The sequence below is a fragment of the Equus przewalskii genome, chromosome 20 (genome assembly GCF_037783145.1).
Source record: "Equus przewalskii isolate Varuska chromosome 20, EquPr2, whole genome shotgun sequence".
Taxonomy (NCBI): domain Eukaryota; kingdom Metazoa; phylum Chordata; class Mammalia; order Perissodactyla; family Equidae; genus Equus; species Equus przewalskii.
In genome coordinates, this window is record NC_091850.1 from 30493148 (window position 1) to 30512592 (window position 19445).

The window sequence follows — 19445 nt, forward strand, 5'->3', positions numbered from 1 at the left end:
ACCCAGGATCCGAACCAGCAAAGCCCCGGCCGCTGAGAAGCGGAACGTGAGAACTTAACCGCTGTGCCACTGGGCCGGCCCCAATAGTGACATTTTTAAAGAAAGAAATGTTTTCACTAGCTATTTGGTTATCCTGAAATGCTGTTCATATGTAAGACAAGATAACTGCTTGATTTTTTTACTTTACTTACTGATTTTTAGAATAATGAGTTGGTGCCCTAGCAACCTCCAAAGGTGATTAATGAGGTCTTTTTAAAAGGATTTTTATTAACTCATGATTTTTCATCTATTTGATGTGTTTCAGCAGTCATTATTCGAATTTAATGGTCCCATCTTAATTGTCAGTGGGCGGCCCTTCAAGTTAGTACTTAGATCCTTTTGACTCAGGCTCAGGCTTGCAAATCTCTCTCAGCAGGGCAAAGGTGATTTGAGACTGTGCAGACATGTATCCTATCCAGACCTTCATGCTGTGACCTTGAAGGTGACTCCAGCAATCCTGAGTCCTGCCAATTGCCTGCATTCAGCTTTCTCAGGCAATTGTGTGAGCTACTTGCTATCTTTCTAATGAATTCTTTTATATTTAAGCCAAGAATTCTGATTGATCTAAGAGGAAGAAGTGAAAAAGAGGACAGCAGTTAACGTAAGATAGAGTGCAAAATCAACTTCAGGACAGTTAGTGCCACGTAACATCATTTACGTAAATTAAAACCACAAATAATACATTTTGTTTAGTCAAACAATATCAAAATCATGGGAGTGCTTGTGTCTTGAATAGTGGGGGTGGGGGGCAAAGAAATGTAACTGTGGGTGGTAGGTAGAGGAGGCTTTAGCTGTGGAAGGAGTTAAAAGCCGGTACCTATTGATGTAGATCAAGACTACCCCAGGTAGAGAAGCCCAAGGTGACCTGGCCTACATGCCAATCTATATGACCCGATGGATTTTATGGTGTGGATTAGGGCTGCCCCAGGGAGAGAAGCCCAGGGCATCCTGGCCTACATGCTGATCTATAGGACCAGATTCATATCTAAAGTTATATGACCACACAATAACCAGACCCCATCGGCACTGAAACCATTTAATGACTTTTTACATCATCTTTTCTTTGTCTAGTAAAAATAAGTCACGTACCCATGCCTTATAAATTTAGCCCTAACCCTCAACACATTGCAGCAGCTCTTTACTGCCCATGGGTCCTGTCCCCATGCTATTCCATACTATTCTCTAAATAAAAGAGCACTACTGCCAGACCTTGAGAGCCCAAGAAATCTTTCTTTCGACTCTTCAGCTCGCCGACCCCGCATCACCTATGATCTATTTACTCCTTTTAGTACAGAGATGTACTAGAGGGATGAAGAAAAAGGTGAGTGACTCTCCTTGTCAGTTGGACCTTGGATACATAGACGAATGGCATTTGCTAGGAGGAAGAGAATTTATCTACTGAATGCACTTAGGATATCCCTGGCCATGGGATTACTTATGCTAAATAAACCGAGAATCTAGGAAGCATGGTTCCACAGCTAAATAATTCTTGGGATATAAACTGAAGTCTGTTAGGTGATTCGAGAACCTCATTAAAGACTTCATCCATAATTGTGGGTCAGAGGGTGTATTAGCTTGCTAGGCCTGCCACAATACAATACCGCAGACAGGGTAGTTTAAACAAGAGAACTTTGTTTTCTCACAGTTCTGGAGTCTGACAGTCCAAAATGAAGGTGTCAGCAGTTTTGGTTTCTTCTGAGGCCTGGCTCCTTGGCTTACAGATAGCCATGTTCTGCTGTGTCCTCACATGGTTGTCTTTCATCTGTGTTGTTCTTGTCCTAATCTTCTTTTCTTATAAGGCCACCAGTCTTATGGGATTGGGACCCACCCATATGACCTCACTTTATCTTAATTACCTCCTTACAGGCCCTATCTCCAAGCACAGTCACATCTTCGGGTACCAGGGCTTAGGATTTCAATATATGAATTTTAAAGGGACACAACTCAACTTGTAACAGGGGGTATTGTGTCCAACGCAGGAAGGAAGGACCTGTAAAGTTAGGTGAGATTTCTCAGACCTCTGCTTTGTCTGAGCCTCTCCATGACCCATATCTCTGAATTCATTAGTAAGGCTTGATGCTGGGTAAGATCCCTGATTTCATGTCAACCTGATCCTGGGTGTTAGCTCAAGCGATATCTGTACTGTTTATTTTTTAGAAAAACAGACTGGAAGCAAATATGAAAAAATACTAACGTGTCAGTCTGGATGTCTGCTATAGCATTCTTTGTAATCTTCTTTTTCTGTTTTAGTTTCTCAAAATAAAAATAAAACAAGAGGAGTGGTAAGGAATCTTCTGCCTGAACAAAGGTAGGAACATGGGATAGAGAGCAACAAGGTGGTGTTAAACAAACAGGCCATTAAACTGATGTGGCTCTAACCCCTTGGCAGCCTACCCAAACAATCCAAACTCTAATCTTGTAAATGTCTCAAGGTTACAAACCAGACCCTAAGAAAACCAATCACAAACAGCCAAGGCCTGACGGTACAGCCAATTTCCTTGCTTCGCTTCCTGCCTTTTCTCTATAACTCTCTTCCCAGCTCCTTTTGGCAGAGCACCCCTGAGCACCTCCTGTTTGGCTCAAGTAGTGGGGCTATTTGTGATTATATTGCACTTAAAAAAAAAAAAAAAAGATTGTGCATTAAAATTAAAAACTAGAAACCCTAATAATCCATAGAAATGTCAGGTGACAAATCAAAAGTATTTGTAAAGTTTCTCATTCGGCTCTGATGAGCACCGCCCGCTCTTTTGTTCTTCTAATATTACACATTCCTTAGTGCAGCTTGAACTTTTTCTTAAAGGCATGTAATCCACAAAGTTTTTAACTCAAAATTGAGCGCATCTAGAAGGACTCGCAAGCTACTTGTGGATGAAATCATCGGGTGGCTACGAAGTAGGGGCGCTGAAGGAGGCACCCTGTAGCCTACGGAAGAAAATAGCATTGTTTCTAAATATCTACGTACTTTTTATTTCTCCGGGCCCGGGCTCGCGTAGGGACTGAAATGGCACAACGGTGGAAATAAAAGCGTCCTGAGAGGGCGGCCACAGGCCTGAGCTCGACAGGCCAAGCTCTGGGGACAGCTCAGGACTTGGCAGCAAGAAGAGTAAACCCTTGACGTGCGGCGCCGGGCGGGAGGACACACCACTGCGCAGACTCCGCGGCGGCGCGCAGGCGCACATAGGGGCAGTGCGCGCTCGGGGCCGTGCGCCAGGCTTGGGTGGCCCTGGTGGCAGTCGCTCCGTATTCTCCTGCGGGTGGAGAGGCGGCGCGCCATGGCGCTGCGGGGCGTCCGGGTTCTGGAGCTGGCCGGCCTGGTGCCCGGCCCGTTCTGCGGTATGGTCCTGGCGGACTTCGGGGCGCAAGTGGTGCGTGTGGACCGGACCGGCGTCCGCGGCGGCACAAGCTACCTGGCCCGGGGCAAGCGCTCGCTGGCCCTGGACCTGAAGCGGCCGCGGGGAGCGGCGGTGCTGCGGCGCCTGTGCACGCGGGCGGACGTGGTGCTGGATCCTTTCCGCGCCGGTGAGCCCAGCCTGCGAAGGGAGGGGGCCGGACTGTTCGGACTGAGGCTGTGCCCGCCGCTCCTTTGCCCTGTTGCCACGTGAACCCATCCCGTCCCTGCCTTTCTAGACTTTGTGTTGCATTTGATACTGTTGATCATTCGCCCCTCGGGACGATCTTCCTACTTGGGATCCGAGATACCGCGGATGCCCTTGTTCGCGTTATAACTCTCGACTCTTTCCAAGTGCCTCTTTTTTCCTCACCTCCTATTTATATTTGCCTTTCTTGATTATTTGACGGTTAGGAACCCTGTGAGAATAATGAAAGACGTAAATTCTCTCCTGGGAAAATTGCATATAGGATTTAGTCATTTTGCTACAGTTTTGGGGTTCTGTGTACCCTCGAAAGCCATCCACGGACCCAGCACTCCCTGTCTTAAATGCTGGTATTCCCAAGTTCCCCTTCAGCTCAGTTTCGTTTACTCTACACTCTGTTTCCTGGAGCCGCCTTATCCATTCCCACTGTTTTCACCTTTTATAGACAGATGATGCCCGAATCCGTAAGTGTACCCCCCGTGTTAGTGCCTCAGACCGCTGGGATCCCCAGGTCCTGCACATTTCTATCTGGCTGTCCTCCAGCCACTGCAGCTTCCAGAAATCCCAAACCAAGCCCGTCACCTTTCTTCCTAAGGTGATATCGCCTCCTTCTGAATTATTTATCTCAGGGAATGGAAGCCGTAGCCACCCAATTGCCTGAATCAGAAACTTGCGCTTCCTCTGTGACTCCAAATCTTTCTCTCCACTTGCTTTCAGTTATCACGAATCCGTTCATTCTTCTTCCTTTCTATAACTAAGCATCCCTTCTCTCCATACCTGCTGCAGCTTCCTTGATAGTGTCGTGACAACCTTTTTCAAAGATGATGTTTGGATCTAACACTGCTCGGATCCATTCTCAGACAGCTGCCAGAGTTATCTGCAAGCACACATCCCAAGCTTTGCCTGGTACATAACAGGAAATCAGTAAATGTTTGGTGAATGAATTGAATGTCTCTGGGGCACCAGGTGTGTTTAAATGTGACCCCATTTACCCTTACAGCTAGATTTGAGGATTGTAGTAATAATAATTTAACAATTAGGATTATATCGTAGTTTAACCGTGTCCCATTTGAAGATGAAGGAGAGTCAACATGGTTAGATAATTTGTTCAAAGTCTTACGATTAGGAGGAAAATACCACTGTGGATACAGGTGTAGCTGCCAGGTGAGGGATTATGGCTGGTGTTTAGGAAGAGGACTAGAGGACCGTTGTAGTATATCATAACGTTAGGAAGAAAGACAGTGAATTTAGTATGTAATCTTTATTGCTTTTAATCCCAGGAGACTAGGTGTCAGTTGCTTAGATTTTGTGCAATGAATATGGTACTTGCTGAGACCTTAAGAGATCTTAGGTGCCTTCGTAGCTAACCTTTCCATGGATATTTACTGAGCCTTTCTGTGAGGGTTTTGATGCTGGGTTCTTTAGAGGCTTGTGGAAACAGATCAAGCATGAATTCCACCAGAGTCGCTCCTGAGCTGATAGGGAAGATGGAATATATACATACATAAGTACAGCATGAGGTAGAAGGTGGTAGGCACTAATGCGGGCGTAGAAGCAAAGGTCCTAAAAGGAAGAGCAGTGTTCAAAAGTGAATTTTTGACCAAATAAAGACCCCGGGTAACTATTGCAGGAGAACAAACCATTTCTAATTACTAAGGAGAGGGTTTTATAAAGGGACAGACTAAAGGGATGAAATGCCCACTATGGGGCTTGAAGAAGCTTGGATGTGACTGAAGGGAAACAGGCAAGTGCTGGAAGGAAATAGCCTTCTGAGGCAGAAGCCACACATTCCAGAAATGGTGGCCTTGCTCTTTGGGTCCTTAATTACTGGAAACACGCTACAAACCTGCAACAAACATTAGTATTACTTGTATGAGTGCTGTTTTATGTTTGCCAGAGAGAAGGGATTATACCCATCCTCAATTCATGCTTGCTTAACAAAAAATTGTTACTTTTCTCTTAAGGTGTCATGGAAAAACTCCAGCTGGGCCCGGAGATTCTGCAGAGGGAGAATCCAAGTCTTATCTATGCCAGGTTGAGTGGATTTGGCCAGTTGGGGAGGTTCTCTAGGTTAGCAGGCCATGATATCAACTATTTGGCTTTGTCGGGTATGTTAAAAAAATAATTTCTCTATACTTTTTATTTTGTTCCCAGTCAAGATCTACAGTTCTACTAAGGAAAAAGAATTTTTAAGGGGGAAGATTGAAATATTTATCAGAATCAATAAGGAGAGTATGGTTGTTTAAAACGGATGAGTTTGTCTCGGAACAATCATTGTCAACCCTTTTCCCCCTGTCTTAACACATTTGATGGATAATATACTCTCACTAGTCACATTTACTTACTACATTTGTGGAGTCAATTCTCAGGCAAGCCCCTGCTACAAATAAGAGAGTTGGTGGTAATAATGATGGTGGCTCTAGAGTTTGAAAATGCTGATATAATTTGATTCTGACCCCACTCTTCACGCCGTCTTTGTGAATCATTGCCTGAGTTACCATTTTAGACTTGTATGAATACTAGAAAAAGCCTGTTTTTCAGGTTGTGATCTCACTTTATTGAAGTGTTGGCCTGTAAGAACATGTGTTAGAATGGCCTGATTCTAGAATTCTACAGACTGTATGTTGTTGAGTAAAGAAAGTCTCTAATTTTGTGTGAATATACATTGAAAGGTTGAGGAAAAGAGTGAGTATAGAATTGGATTTTTTCATCTATTTTAAAATTTAATTGCTTTTCTTTCTTGTATTTGATTATTTTCTTGCATCTCTTTCTAATAAGCATGGAGGTGCATTATACTGTTGTTAAACCATAAGCTAAGTTGATAACAAATCATTTTTTCCCAAAACTCAGTGAGTATAAACTTAGCAGTAAAATTCTGAAAATGTTAGTTGGAATAAAGTTTTAGAGAAGGAAAAAAACAAAACAAGGAGCCTTGTTGGAGGGAAATCCTGTTTATAAATATGCCGAATAGGTTTAGATTTGGAAAAGCATTAGGTACTAGTGTTCACTTATGTCAGCAACTAGAGTGATTGGTTACTCCTCTAAGATGTTCATGTATTTATTTAAAAGAGACGTTAAATTTACAGTTAACTTTCCCCGATTTTTTTAAATGGTGTAGGTGTTCTGTCAAAACTTGGCAAAAGTGGTGACAAGCCATGTGCTCCGCTGAATCTACTGGCTGACTTTGGTGGTGGTGGCCTCATGTGTGCGCTGGGCATCATGATGGCTCTTTTTGAACGTACACGCTCTGGCAAAGGTCAAGTCATTGACGCAAACATGGTAAGTGATATTTGGGGGAAATGATAAGCCCACCCGTTCTTCTTAAGTACAGTAGATCCCCCCTTATTCTCAGGGGATGTGTTCCAAGACCCCCCGCCCCCCCATAGATGCCTGCAACGACGGATAGTACTGAACCTTATATATGCCATGTTTTTTCCTGTACATACATACCTATCATAAAGTTTAATTTATAAATTAGGCACAGAAAGAGATTAAAACAATAACTAATAATAAAATGGAACAATTATACAAATATACTGTAATAAAAGTTACTGTAGATCTTAGCAACCTCAGCATGCGATTTTTTTTCTTTCCTTATTAACTCAACAACTTTCACTTTTTCACTTCAAGAAAGTCCTTCCTGGCTTCTCATGGGCATCTCCGAATTGCCAGCATCATTACTCGGGATTTGGAGCCGTTATTAAGTAAAATAAGGGTTATTTGAACACCAGCAGTGTAATACTGCAACAGTTGATCTGATCACCCAGACACTACTAAGTGACTAACAGGCAGGTTGTGTATACAGCGTGGATGTCCTGGACAAAGGGACAATTCACGTCCCAGGCGGGATAGAGTGGGGCGATGGGAGATTCCATAATGCTATGCAGAACGACTCACAATTTAAAACTTAGGAATTGTTTATTTCTGGAATTTTCCATTTAATATTTTCAGACCATGGTTGACCTCAGGTAACCAAAGTTGCGGAAAGCAAAACTGTGTATAAGGGGGGGGCTACTGTACCGTAGATGGCTGCCTCAGATCTTTTTCTGAACACTTCAAGAGATAAGTGAGATTTGAAGATTGAATCCAAGTTACCAGGGATATCCTTTTCTTTAAAATAGCCTCATCTCCTAATTTACATGTGTCAGAATGTCAAATTTTGATCATCTGTTTGTGGAGTCAGTTTTCTAAACTTTTCCTGACTCACCTGATTCCTGTGTTGTGTTTTAGCAATTTTCTGCACACTCTCCCTTGTGCTTAGAATATACTTTTCAAGCAATCCTCATTCAAAACAGGGCTCAGGAAGCCTCCCATAGCAGATAGAGAAGGTCACCCCTTAAGGGTGCCGAAGTCAAACGGGCCAGTCCAGACGTCCTTCCTTCTGCATTGTGTAAGGGAGACTATGACCTCATCATGCTTCGGTTTCTTCACTGTCACACGCTGAGCGTGTGCCTCATGTTATCCTGAGCTCCTTCCCTGTGTGATTTCTCCTAATCCTCAAAACAACAATTTCACCTGGAATACGTTATTATTTTAAAGAGGAGGAAACTGAATCCTAGAAATTTGCCTGAGTTCTCACAACTAGTTGGTAAGAGTTCAATCCAGCACAACGACACATTTGCCTTGGACAGATCTTTGGAGGTGGCATGGAGACAAGACTGGAGGCCGAGGGACAGTTACCGGGTTATTGCTGTGAGCTAAGGGCAAGTGCCAAAGTCAGTAATGGTAGAATGGGTCTGGATTGAGTGATAGTTGAGATGTACAATTTCTGAGATTTGGTGATGCGTTGGCAATGAGGGGAGAGGGAGGAATCATGGATGGCTCCCCTATTTCTGGCTTGGACTACCTGGTGGATGGTGTCAGTGGCACCTTGGGGGAAGACCATTGAAGGAAGAAGCAGTGTGGCACAATGGTCAAGAGCACCGACTGGCAGCTGACTTCCTCCACCTCAGCTCTGCCACTTCATAGCTCTGTGATCTTGGGAAAGTTACTTAATCTCCCTGTGCCTTAGTTTCCTTCTTTGTAGAATGGAGATAATAATGGTATCTACTTCATAGCATTGTTAGAGAATTAAATGAGTTCATCCATTGTTCAGTGTCTGGCATAGAGGAGGCACTCCATAGGAGTTTGGTTTTGTTATTATTATTAGAAGAAAGGCATTCAGTTTTGGTCATTTCAAGTTTGAAGTGCCTTTCAGATATCCAATGGAATACGTAAAGTTAGGGACTAGAAACAGATTTCAGAGGCATTTGGGAGCCATGTGGTCTGCTAGGGAAGGGGATAGAACACCGGCGTTTGAGGAGTGAGAGGGCAGAAGAGGAGAAGCCAGGGCTAAGGAGAGGGACGTGGAGAGCCACAGGGAGCGTTGTCATGAAAGGGAAGGAAAGAGAAAGTCCGAAGAGGGTCAGAAGTTGATGGAGACCTCGAGAGTTTAAAACCAAACGGTGTAGATTGGGTTTGTCATTGGTGACCTTTGCAAAGGCCATTTCCGACCAGAGTCCCTCATCTCGGGGCCTTGGTTTGTGCTTCCGTCTCCTCGAGGCCTAATCCCTTGCTGCCCTGTCCTGTTTCTGTGTCCTGTGAGCCTGTCATCAGGGTACAGTCACATTGTCCTTGCGTCCATCTCCGACGTGACTTCAGCAGGAGCGGAGTGTGACTGGTGTTTTCATCGGCGGCTCCTGGCCAGTCCCGGCCCAGGCCCAGCTCGCACCGGAGCGGCAGCAGCACCTGCTGTCAACTTACCGTGCGCCGAGGGCGAGGCTCAGTGCTTCACGTCATCTCCCCTCCTTTGATCCACGCGACCACCCGAAGGAGGCGTCCTCCCGGAAGGCTCTCAGGCTTCTGAAGGCCTGTGAAGACTTTCCGCCGTGGAGAGGCCCACAGCCTTCTCCTGAAGCAGGTGGCTGCAAAGGGTCCGAATCTCTGCACCCGGGCAGTTTGACACTTTCGTGGGCATGAAAGCCATGCTTTCGGCCACTGCACTCGGCTGCCCTGTGGGCACGCTCCCTGTGGTGCCAAAGGAATGCACTGAGAACAACCATGAGGCCTTGAGAGTTTTAAGAAGTTAGGATTAACTACTGCATATTTAGTAATAATCTGAATAATTTACTAATGACATGTAATTGCTTTTTTATAGTCAAATTTAAATAAAGGATAATTACTGCTTTCATCAGATTGTCTAATCAGAATTACATGACAATTAGGAAGATATTCAGGTATTAGTGTATGTGAATACACTGTAAACTTTATGCAAGGTTCATGTTTGTGTTAGGGTATTGTGGTGTTGGCTAATTCCTCCAGACCCGATGGATCATAAAGCATTGTGTTCATTACTTCCCCATCTCTGGGAACCCTTGTGATTCACATACTTGTAGAAGCTGATCAGGGGGAGCAGATACCTTATTCTTCTAGGCCAGTAGTTTCAGATGTTTTTAGCAGCAGAATCCTTGACTCATGCCTGCCTGTGATGACCTGGAGTCGTCTCTTCATAGTAGTGTTTCCTTGGAAAGTGTAGAGTGAAGATAACTTTGGAACGCGGGGTCTGTTTTGCCTTGTTTACTCCTGGTCTGGGGGAGTGCGCCTGACCTGGGGGCTAGGGCTGCATGTTGGCATGCAGGTCGTGGGTCTATAAGGTGAGAACCATCTAGAAGGTTGGGAAATGGAGGCTGCAGTTTCCCTGTCTCAAGGGGCTCTCCTCTGTGGCAGCATTCCCTACATGTGGGTGAGGGGGCCAGAGAAGGCGTGTGCCTCAGTGGCCTTGTGATGAGATGAGGATTGTAACTGCTATATTCCTTATCCTGTATCCTCCTGTGGCACTAAATAAAGTAGGATTAGATTAGAGCCTGTTTGTGTCCTGAGGGGGTCAAACTAGACTCTGAACTCTGTCGGTGCATCTTTTTTCAGCAAACTCGTGAGTACATCCATTACATAAAAGACATTATATGTGTATATATATGTGTGTGTGTGTGTGTGTGTGTGTATCATTATATGTATTTGTGTAGGTGTATGTATAGGTATAAATGTGGGGACTCTCTAAAATCTACATAACCCAGTTTCAAAAAAAAGCACCACCATAGGCCACTTATACAAACTCCACTATTTGGTAATGACAAATGTCCAAACCCTGAATTCAGGTGTACATGAGAATTCAAGTTAAAAGGGAAATTTGGGATGTATTGAAGATATATTTTGCATTTGTTTCATAGCCAGTAACTGTGGGAAATTGCGTGCTCACTGTTGGAATGTGGCCTCTCTATTGGCAACCTCAGAGACAAGGATGCTTTGATGGTCTTCTCCCTGGGGTGCTGGAATCATTAGGATCAGAAAGCTACAAGGACAGGGAAGTGGTTGTCTTTAGATAGCGCAGTGCATCCAGCCTTGTGATACTCATCCCTGAAGATGCGAATCCATTCCTGTTCTCACTCCTGGACTCAGCGAGAAGTTGGCATTCCCAAACTAGTTTATCTGGACTCACAAAACCCATATACCTGCCACCCATATTGTTATGTTCATTTTGTAATTTCCTAGTGATATTAAAGTTAAAATATATTAAATACTCAATTATAATTTTCTTGGGCTTAGACTCCAACTAGAGTAAGTTAAATTTAATTGTAGTGTGATTTACCTTTAAAATGTGATATGCTTCATATGTCTGTGTATATATGTTTATAGGAATTGAGATCAGACAGTGGATTTTTAAAAACCTTTTTGCTTTATTTTTAACTTTTTGTCCTGAGAATTTTTAACATATATGTAAGTAAAGAGAATATAGAATGAACTTCCATATACCCTTACCTAGCTTCAAAAATTATCAACATTTTGCCAATCTTATTTGAAAGGAAGAACAAAAATAGCTGCTTCTGAGTCTTTTCTGAACAGTGTTTTCTGAACTCGATAGTGCAGGAACTCCCTCTGCCATAAACCTACTCTGCTGGCTTTCTCGAAATCCCAAAGAAGTTGTATAATTGGATATAATCTTCCTATACATTTTTATTCAATATTTAAAAAAAAAACCCAAGTAGAAAGGAATGAAGCTTTTATAGTTTAATTATATGGATTCGTATTGTGTTGTGTCTTCAAAGGTGGAAGGAACAGCATATCTAAGTACTTTCCTGTGGCAAACACAGGAAATGGGCCTGTGGGAACAGCCTCGAGGACAGAACATGTTAGATGGTGGAGCTCCTTTCTACACAACATATAGGACAGCAGACGAGGAATTCATGGCTGTTGGAGCAATAGAGCCCCAGTTCTATGAGTTGCTGATCAAAGATAAGTAATTTCACGTACTTTCCCCACCCTCCTTGTCCTGTGGATGTTCTTTAGCCTCTATTTTGGGGCCTTTTGAAATTTGTGATATCTTTTATTATACATCCATTTTATAATTAACCCAATTAGAGCCATCATTATATCGTGGGGCATTTCCCCTATTTTTTAAATTGACGGGTGATTTTACAAGTCTCTGAAATAGCTCAGGGTTTTAAAACAATAGTAATCCCTTTTGTGGGAGTTCCATGTTTTCGTTACATTTCATGCTCAGTAGTAGTCCTCAGACTGGGTAAACTCGGCTTGCCTCTTTTCAGGTTCGTTGATTCTTTCTCCTGCAGTTCATGTCTGCTGTTGAGGCCCTTTCATGGTTTTCATTTGTTACCATACTTTGCAACTCCAGAATTTCTATTTGATTCCTTTTTTCAATAATTTTTGTCTCTTTATTGATATTCTCTATTTGATGAAACATTGTTCTCATACCTTCCTTTAATTCTTTAGAAATGGTTTCCTTCAGTGCTTTGGACATATTTAAAATAGCTGACTTAAAATTTTTTTCTAGGAAGTCCAACATCTGGCTTCCTCAGGGATAGTTTCTATTGATTACTTTTTTTTCTGTGTATGGGCCATACTTTTCTTTTTCTTTGCATGCTTCACAATTTTTTGTTGAAATAGGTTATTTTAAAAAATGAAATGTGGCAATCTGGAAATAAGATCTCCTCTTCTCTTCGTCCTGGATTTGTTGTTGCTGCTGTTTGTTTATTCAGTGACTTTCCAGGACTGGATCTGTTTTCTTTGGCGTGTGCAGCCACTGCTGTGTGCTCAGTTAGCTTGATGGTCAGCTAATATTTGAACAGCAGTGTCTTCAAGTGCTTTGAACCAGTATGTCTCCCATGCTTTTCTGAGGCGCTCTGTGCCTTCACTTCATGCTGGTGCAGAGCCTCACGGTCAGCCAGAGATGAAAGATGAGGACCTTCTCAGATCTCTTCTGCGCATGCCTGCCGCCCTGGACCTGTGCATGTGCATGGTCTTTTAAACTCTCAGGAGTATGTTGGAACTTTTCAATACCCTTATGGACATCCTATTCCTTGCTTTTTTCTTTTAAGTTTTTTGGTCAGCTCCTTGTTAGTCCCAGCAGGTAGTGCCATCTCTGATAGCTGCAATTTTAAACCGTTGCCACTAATTTTTTTTTTTTTTTGACATGTGCTGGGAATAGGGCACTGTGAACTCTGAGTCAGATCACATAAAGGCAAGCCCTGAGAATGAGCCTTTCAGGGAGTTGCCAGACAGGCCAAGTAGTGGCAGTTTTCCGGGGGTAGGATTTTTGAGGAGCTCCGAACTCATTCTCCCCCCGCCAATGGCTGTTATCCTGCTGGTTTTCAAGCTACCATAGTTGGGAACCTGTTGATTTTAAAGACTATCACAGAGCTGGGGAGAAAGGGGTGAAATTAGCGCAGGTGATAACACCATAAAGTCCTACTGAGATTCATTCATTTTTCTTGAATAAATGCTCTTTGGATGGTTGCAAGCTTTCAGTTAATTTCCAGAGTTTTGAAAAAGTTGATTCTGACAATTTGTGCCAGTGTTGTTGTTGCTTTTATGCAGGAGCGAATTGTTGAAGGTTCTTGCTCTGCCATTCCAGAAGTTAACTCCCCTTCTTGGCGTATCTTGTTATTTTAAAACATATATGTTTGGAATAATTATTTCTAATATCCACACTCCACCTCAATAAATGAGCCTTTCTGGGACATTTTTCTATAAGGCCCTTCAGCCCCTCAGCTTCTAATCTTCTCCTGGCTGTTCTCTTTCTGAGTCTAAACTATCACACCCTATGATTTTTTTTGCAGCCCCCTCTCTTTGCATCCAAGCCTTTTCTAGTATCCTTAACCTTCTCTTTCCCTTCAGGGATCCTTAGCTGGGCTTCAGGCAGACTTAGCGTGTTAAATCAGATTTTGCTTAATCTACATAGGCTGTGCCAAAATGCCTTAGCATTTTCTTTCTTTTACAATATTTATTTTTCAAAATAGTACTTTTACTAATCACATATATGTTATTTCTCTCTCAGGCCCAACTAGACAAACTCCCACATCTATAATGATATTTTGAGGTAGTATTAATTATATGCTTCATTTATTTCACCGTGTATTTTTAGATCTTTGAGACCCTACCTTAATTTAGCTCTTCAGGATCTGAACATAAATACACAAGGTTTTTGTAAGAGGCGAACGCCACTGTGCTGTGTCCCTGCTGCTTTCCAGGGTAAAGAAATCTGAAAAGACTGAGAATTTCATGACATTGAGAGATGGCAGGACTCTTGTAGTATAACCAGATAAGCAATAGAGAGTTTTTAAAAGTTGTTTTAAAATTTCAAAATATTATTAAAAGAAAACCTGAAATAATGAGTGTTGACAAGGATGTGGAGAAACTGGAACCCTGTACATTACTGGAGGAATGTAAAATTGTGCAAGCACTGTGGAAAATGGTATGTTGGTTCCTCAAAGAATTAAACATAGAAATACCATATGATCCAGCAGTTCCACTGCTGGGTTTATACCCAAAAGAATCGAAAGCAGGGACTCAAACAGGTATTTGTACATCCGTGTTCATAGCAGCATTATTTACAATAACTAAAAGATGGAAGCAACCCAAGTGTCTCTCAGCAGATGAAAGGATAAGCAAAATGGGCATATACATACAATGGAATGTTATTCAACCTTAAAAAGAAAAGAAATTCTGACTTCTGCTATAATGTGGATGAACTTTGAAGGCATTATGCTGAGTGAAATAAACCAGTCACAAAAGGACAGATACTGTTTGATTCTGCTTATATGAGGTGCCTAGAGTTGTCAGGTTCATAGAGACAGAAAGTAGAATGGTGGTTGCCAGGGGCTGGGGGAGGGGAGAATGTGGAGATAGTGTTTAATGGATACAGAGTTTCAGTTTGGGAAGAGGAAAAGTTCTGGAGAGAGATGGTGGTGATGGTTCCAGAACAGTATACAGTTGGCCATCCAGATCCACGGATTGAAAGGCCTACAGTGTTTGCATTTATACTGAACAGGTATTGTACAGACTTTTTTTTCTTGTCGTTATTCCCTGAACCATGCAGTATAACAACTATTTATATAGCATTTTCTTTGTATTAGGTATTATAAGTAATTTAGAGACAATTTAAAGTATATGGGAAAATGTGTGTAGGTTATATGCAAATACTAAATCATTTTATATAAGGGACTTGAACATGTGTGGATTTTAGTATCCGGGGGGGTCCTAGAACCAATCCGCCAGAGGGAAAACTGTAAATATACTTAACACCACAGTACTGTACACCTAAAAATAACTAAAATGGTAAATTTTACCCATATTTTACCACAATGTTAAAAAATGAAAAAAAGTCAAAAATATTTAAACAACACAGAATTTGTCAAATAAGAAGTAAAAATTCTCCCTTGTCCTTTCATTTTGGGAAAATTTGGGATGTCTCCCCAGAATTTTTTCTATGCACATGCAAACACACATTTTATTTTTTACAATTTGTTATTTATATATATTATGTACAGTTACAAACATTTATCATTAATAGCTATCTCTTTTTATTCAACAATATAACAAGACATTCTTGTCAATAAAAAAAGAGCTTTACCCTCACCTTTTTTTTATAGTAGCCATATGATATGGTGTGCCTGTCCTAAAATTTACTTAACCATTTCTTTATTCAAATTCATCTGCATTTTTTCAAGTTTTTCATTATAAGAATGTTTATTAATCTATTAACATTAATCTTTGTACATATATCATTGCATACTTAGAAATAAATTTTTGAGTGCTTAATATATTCCTAATATTGTGTTACAGAGCAGAAAAGTATTATGTGTACTTAAAACAATAATATTTTGTGTGTGTGTGTGTATGAATATCTGTACAAGTATGTGTGCGGTAGTTTTTTGGAAATCAAAACATACTTTCCCAAGTTTTAAATGGTGTCTGAGTCCCCAGGCCAGTCCCTGAAAGTGTTTGACTTATAATACCACAAATTTAGTATTGATTAGACTGTAGAAACTAGCCACAATCTCTAATTGCATTTCTATGGGAGATCGGATTCAGAGCTCCGTAGAGGGATGTGAAGAGCACAGGAAACAGCCCACCCGAGACCACTGGTAGTTCATCCTGTGGCCTCGATCAGGGTCTTGGGCAGGATGGGGAATTGTGGGCTGAGAAAGGATGACGAGACGGTGGAGCAGCTGGGTGGCAGACTTAGGGGTAGAACTTGGGGTCCTTTGATTTCTACTATTTTCCCATATACACACTATGACCTGTGTGATCTCAAGTATGATTTTTGTTACAGAGAGGACAAATTGTTGCTAGTTTTATTTAGTTTTATGATTCTGATCACTTTCTAATTTAAAAAACTGTTTAAAAAGGATGCAAAGATGTTTCCAATAGTAGCTACCATCTACATCACTACTTTGGCTAACTGCTCATTTTTTGTGTTTTTTAATCACAGAGTTTGGGGCAATCAGGAAAGAGAAAGCAAAGTCAAAGGTATCCTTAGGAACATTTCTTTGTAGATTTACAGTGATAGACCTGAAACTATAACTCCAGATCTTTTCTGGTATTTAAGTGGGACAAGTGACTATAGAGAAAAATTTACTTATAAATCCCACAGGTGTCTTTTCACCACAATCCAGAACTCTGTGAGTTCTCCTTGTTTCCCTATATCCCTCAAAACCCTAAGGAGAGCCTGCGGTGTTCATGACTTCTTACCTTTTCAGAGCAGCCTACACTTAGTCATTGTTCTTCAGTGTAGTAGGGAAAGAAAGGATGATAAAAGTGAAAATTATTTGATTAGCTTGGCTAAACTTACACAAAATGTTATGCATAATTTCAAACATTTAGAAAACCTCTTACATGAGGGAAAAAAATGGCATTTACGCCAAACCCCAGTAAAGTGGCCCTTTGGGTATAATTTAATCAGTACAGAGTTCAGGTGTATCTGTAGGGGTAGGTGCTTGTCAATAAAGGAAGCGCAGATCAGGTCATGGGCCAAAGAAGCCCTCCTTCCTGTTAAATCGCCAGCTGGATGCTTTCATCCTCTTTGCACTGTGTGTTGAGGGGCCCTTCAGGGCCCTTCACGCTGGAGAGAAAGGTCTGCATGCCCCGTTGGTGACTGGCTGGCTGATGACTTTCTGCCCTGTTTGCTGTAGGAACGATTTGCAAGAGTCTTTGGTTACTTTACAAGTCCTTTGTTCCTTAGTGAGTCAAATATCACTAGAGCTCTTTTCTTTGACCAAAATACAAAGAAATGAATATCATTTATAAAACTGCAATTTTGAATTTAATTGTTTGTCTTTAGGCTTCTTCCTTGAAAACTGAGATAGTCATGTAAAGTTGTTTAGATTTTATCTTTCATAGAGTTTAGGAGCATTATATAAAATATGGGGTTATTTTAATTCAATACGACAGATGATAACATCAGGAGGAAATTTCTTTTTGCAAACCTACTCAGAGGGAAGAGATCGATTTCTGGAACCTAGACCATTAAAAATAGACTACTTTTTTTTTTTTTAACATTTTATTGAAATGATAGTTTACAGCCTTGTGAAATTTCGGTTGTACCTTATTGTTTGTCAGTCGTGTTGTAGGTTCACCACTTCACCCTTTGTACCCACCACCCAGCTCCCCTTTCCCCTGGTAGCCACTAATCTGTTCTCTTTGTCTACATGTTTAACTTCCACATATGACTGGAGTCATACAGAGATTGTCTTTCTCTATCTGGCTTATTTCACTTAACATAATACCTTAGAGGTCCATCCGTGTTGTTGTGAATGGGATGATTTTATCCTTTTTTATGGCTGAGTAGTATTCCATTGTATGTATATACCATATCTTCTTTATCTAGTCATCAGTTTATGGGCACTTAGGTTGCTTCCACGTCTTGGCTATTGTAAATAATGCAGCAATGAACATAGGGGTGCATGGGACTTTCCGGATTGCTGATTTCAAGTTCTTTGGGTAGATACCCCGTAGTGGGATGGCTGGATCATATGGTATTTCTATTTTTAATTTTTTGAGAAATCTCCATACTGTTTTCCATAGTGGCTGCACCAGTTTGCATTCCCACCAGCAGTGTATGAGGGTTCCTTTTTCTCCACAACCTCTCCAACATTTGTTACTTTTTGTTTTGGTTATTTTTGCCAAAAAATAGGCTAATTTTGATGCAATTAAATAATAAGATCTTGGTAATGGAGAGTCTGTTTTGAGTCCTGCTACCCTTACTACCTCTGCTCTCTCAAGCCATTGGCTCCAACTTCAAGATGAGTTTGAATTTCTTCTTTTGACCCATTTGAGAAACCCTTAACGACCATCCTATTTGGGACAGTGTGGTGAGCTCCAAACTCATCTTCACTGATTATAATCACTCCACACAAAGCATAATAATTTAAGAAATTGTGTTTTTCTCTCAGGACTTGGACTCAAGTCTGAAGAACTTCCCAATCAGATGAGCATAACTGATTGGCCAGAAATGAAGAAGAAATTTGCAGATATATTTGCAAAGAAGACAAAGGCAGAGTGGTGTCGGATCTTTGATGGCACAGATGCGTGCGTGACTCCAGTTCTGTCTTTAGAAGAGGCTGTCCAGCACGGTCATAACAAAGAACGAGGCTCCTTTATCACTCACGGGGAGCAGGGTGTGAGTCCCCGCCCTGCACCTCTGCTGTCAAACACCCCAGCTATCCCTTCTTCCAAAAGGGATCCTTTTGTAGGAGAACACACTGAAGAGATACTTAGAGAATTTGGGTTCAGCCAGGAAGAAATTGATCAGCTTAACTCAGATAAAATTATTGAAAGTAGTAAACCAAGAGCTAATCTGTAAGTTTCCAGCCTCGCAGCTCAAGTGAATTTGAATACTGCATCTATGGTATGGAATAATACCCAAAATTGTAGGTGTGGACACGTGATCCATCACAGTGGTCCCATCGAATTTTTCTAAGTAAGAAATAAGACTGATTATACAGTAATGATTGAATTGTGAAAATGGTTAATCATGGCTTTTGATTTAGGAATGTTTTTAGTTTACCTATACTAATCCGTGGCAGTTTTTCTGTCTTCCAGTTTACTTGATAATTATATTTGTTGATATTGAAATACTTAAAGATTTATAATATACTTTAAATGAGTTAACATCATGCTTTTTATTAAATAAAGCTTTTTTTTCCCCTAAAGTTTACTCATGCTTCTAAGTTTGTGAAAAGCTTTCAAGAAAGCCCTTTAAATAGCACTTAAATAACATTTTGAGACTCACTGAAATATTTTTGGCTCTAATATTTACCAAAATGAATGTCCTTAGATAGAAAATCCTGATCCTTTGAATTTGATAAGGAAATCAAAGACCAGTGTCTTTGAATTGGAATTTTAGAAAATGTTCTTGAGGTTTCCTTCAGATAACTTCCACTGCTCCCTCTAGACCACTCTGCTGCGAGCCTGACTTGTCTGTGTAGCTTCCTGTTAGCATCACCCAAATGTGTCTCTTTCTCAGGACATTGTAGCATCATC

The 19445-nt window shown here is 41.3% G+C and overlaps 1 protein-coding gene across 1 annotated transcript; it reads left to right on the forward strand.

Moving 5' to 3' along the window:
* Positions 1-1065: 1065 nt before the first annotated feature.
* Positions 1066-19114, forward strand: AMACR (alpha-methylacyl-CoA racemase). The gene is made up of 5 exons (XM_070587074.1): positions 1066-3558; positions 5597-5740; positions 6751-6911; positions 11714-11898; positions 18354-19114. Exons 1-5 carry the CDS (start codon positions 3312-3314, stop codon positions 18763-18765), a joined length of 1149 nt encoding a protein of 382 aa, XP_070443175.1. The 5' UTR covers positions 1066-3311; the 3' UTR covers positions 18766-19114.
* Positions 19115-19445: the final 331 nt, after the last annotated feature.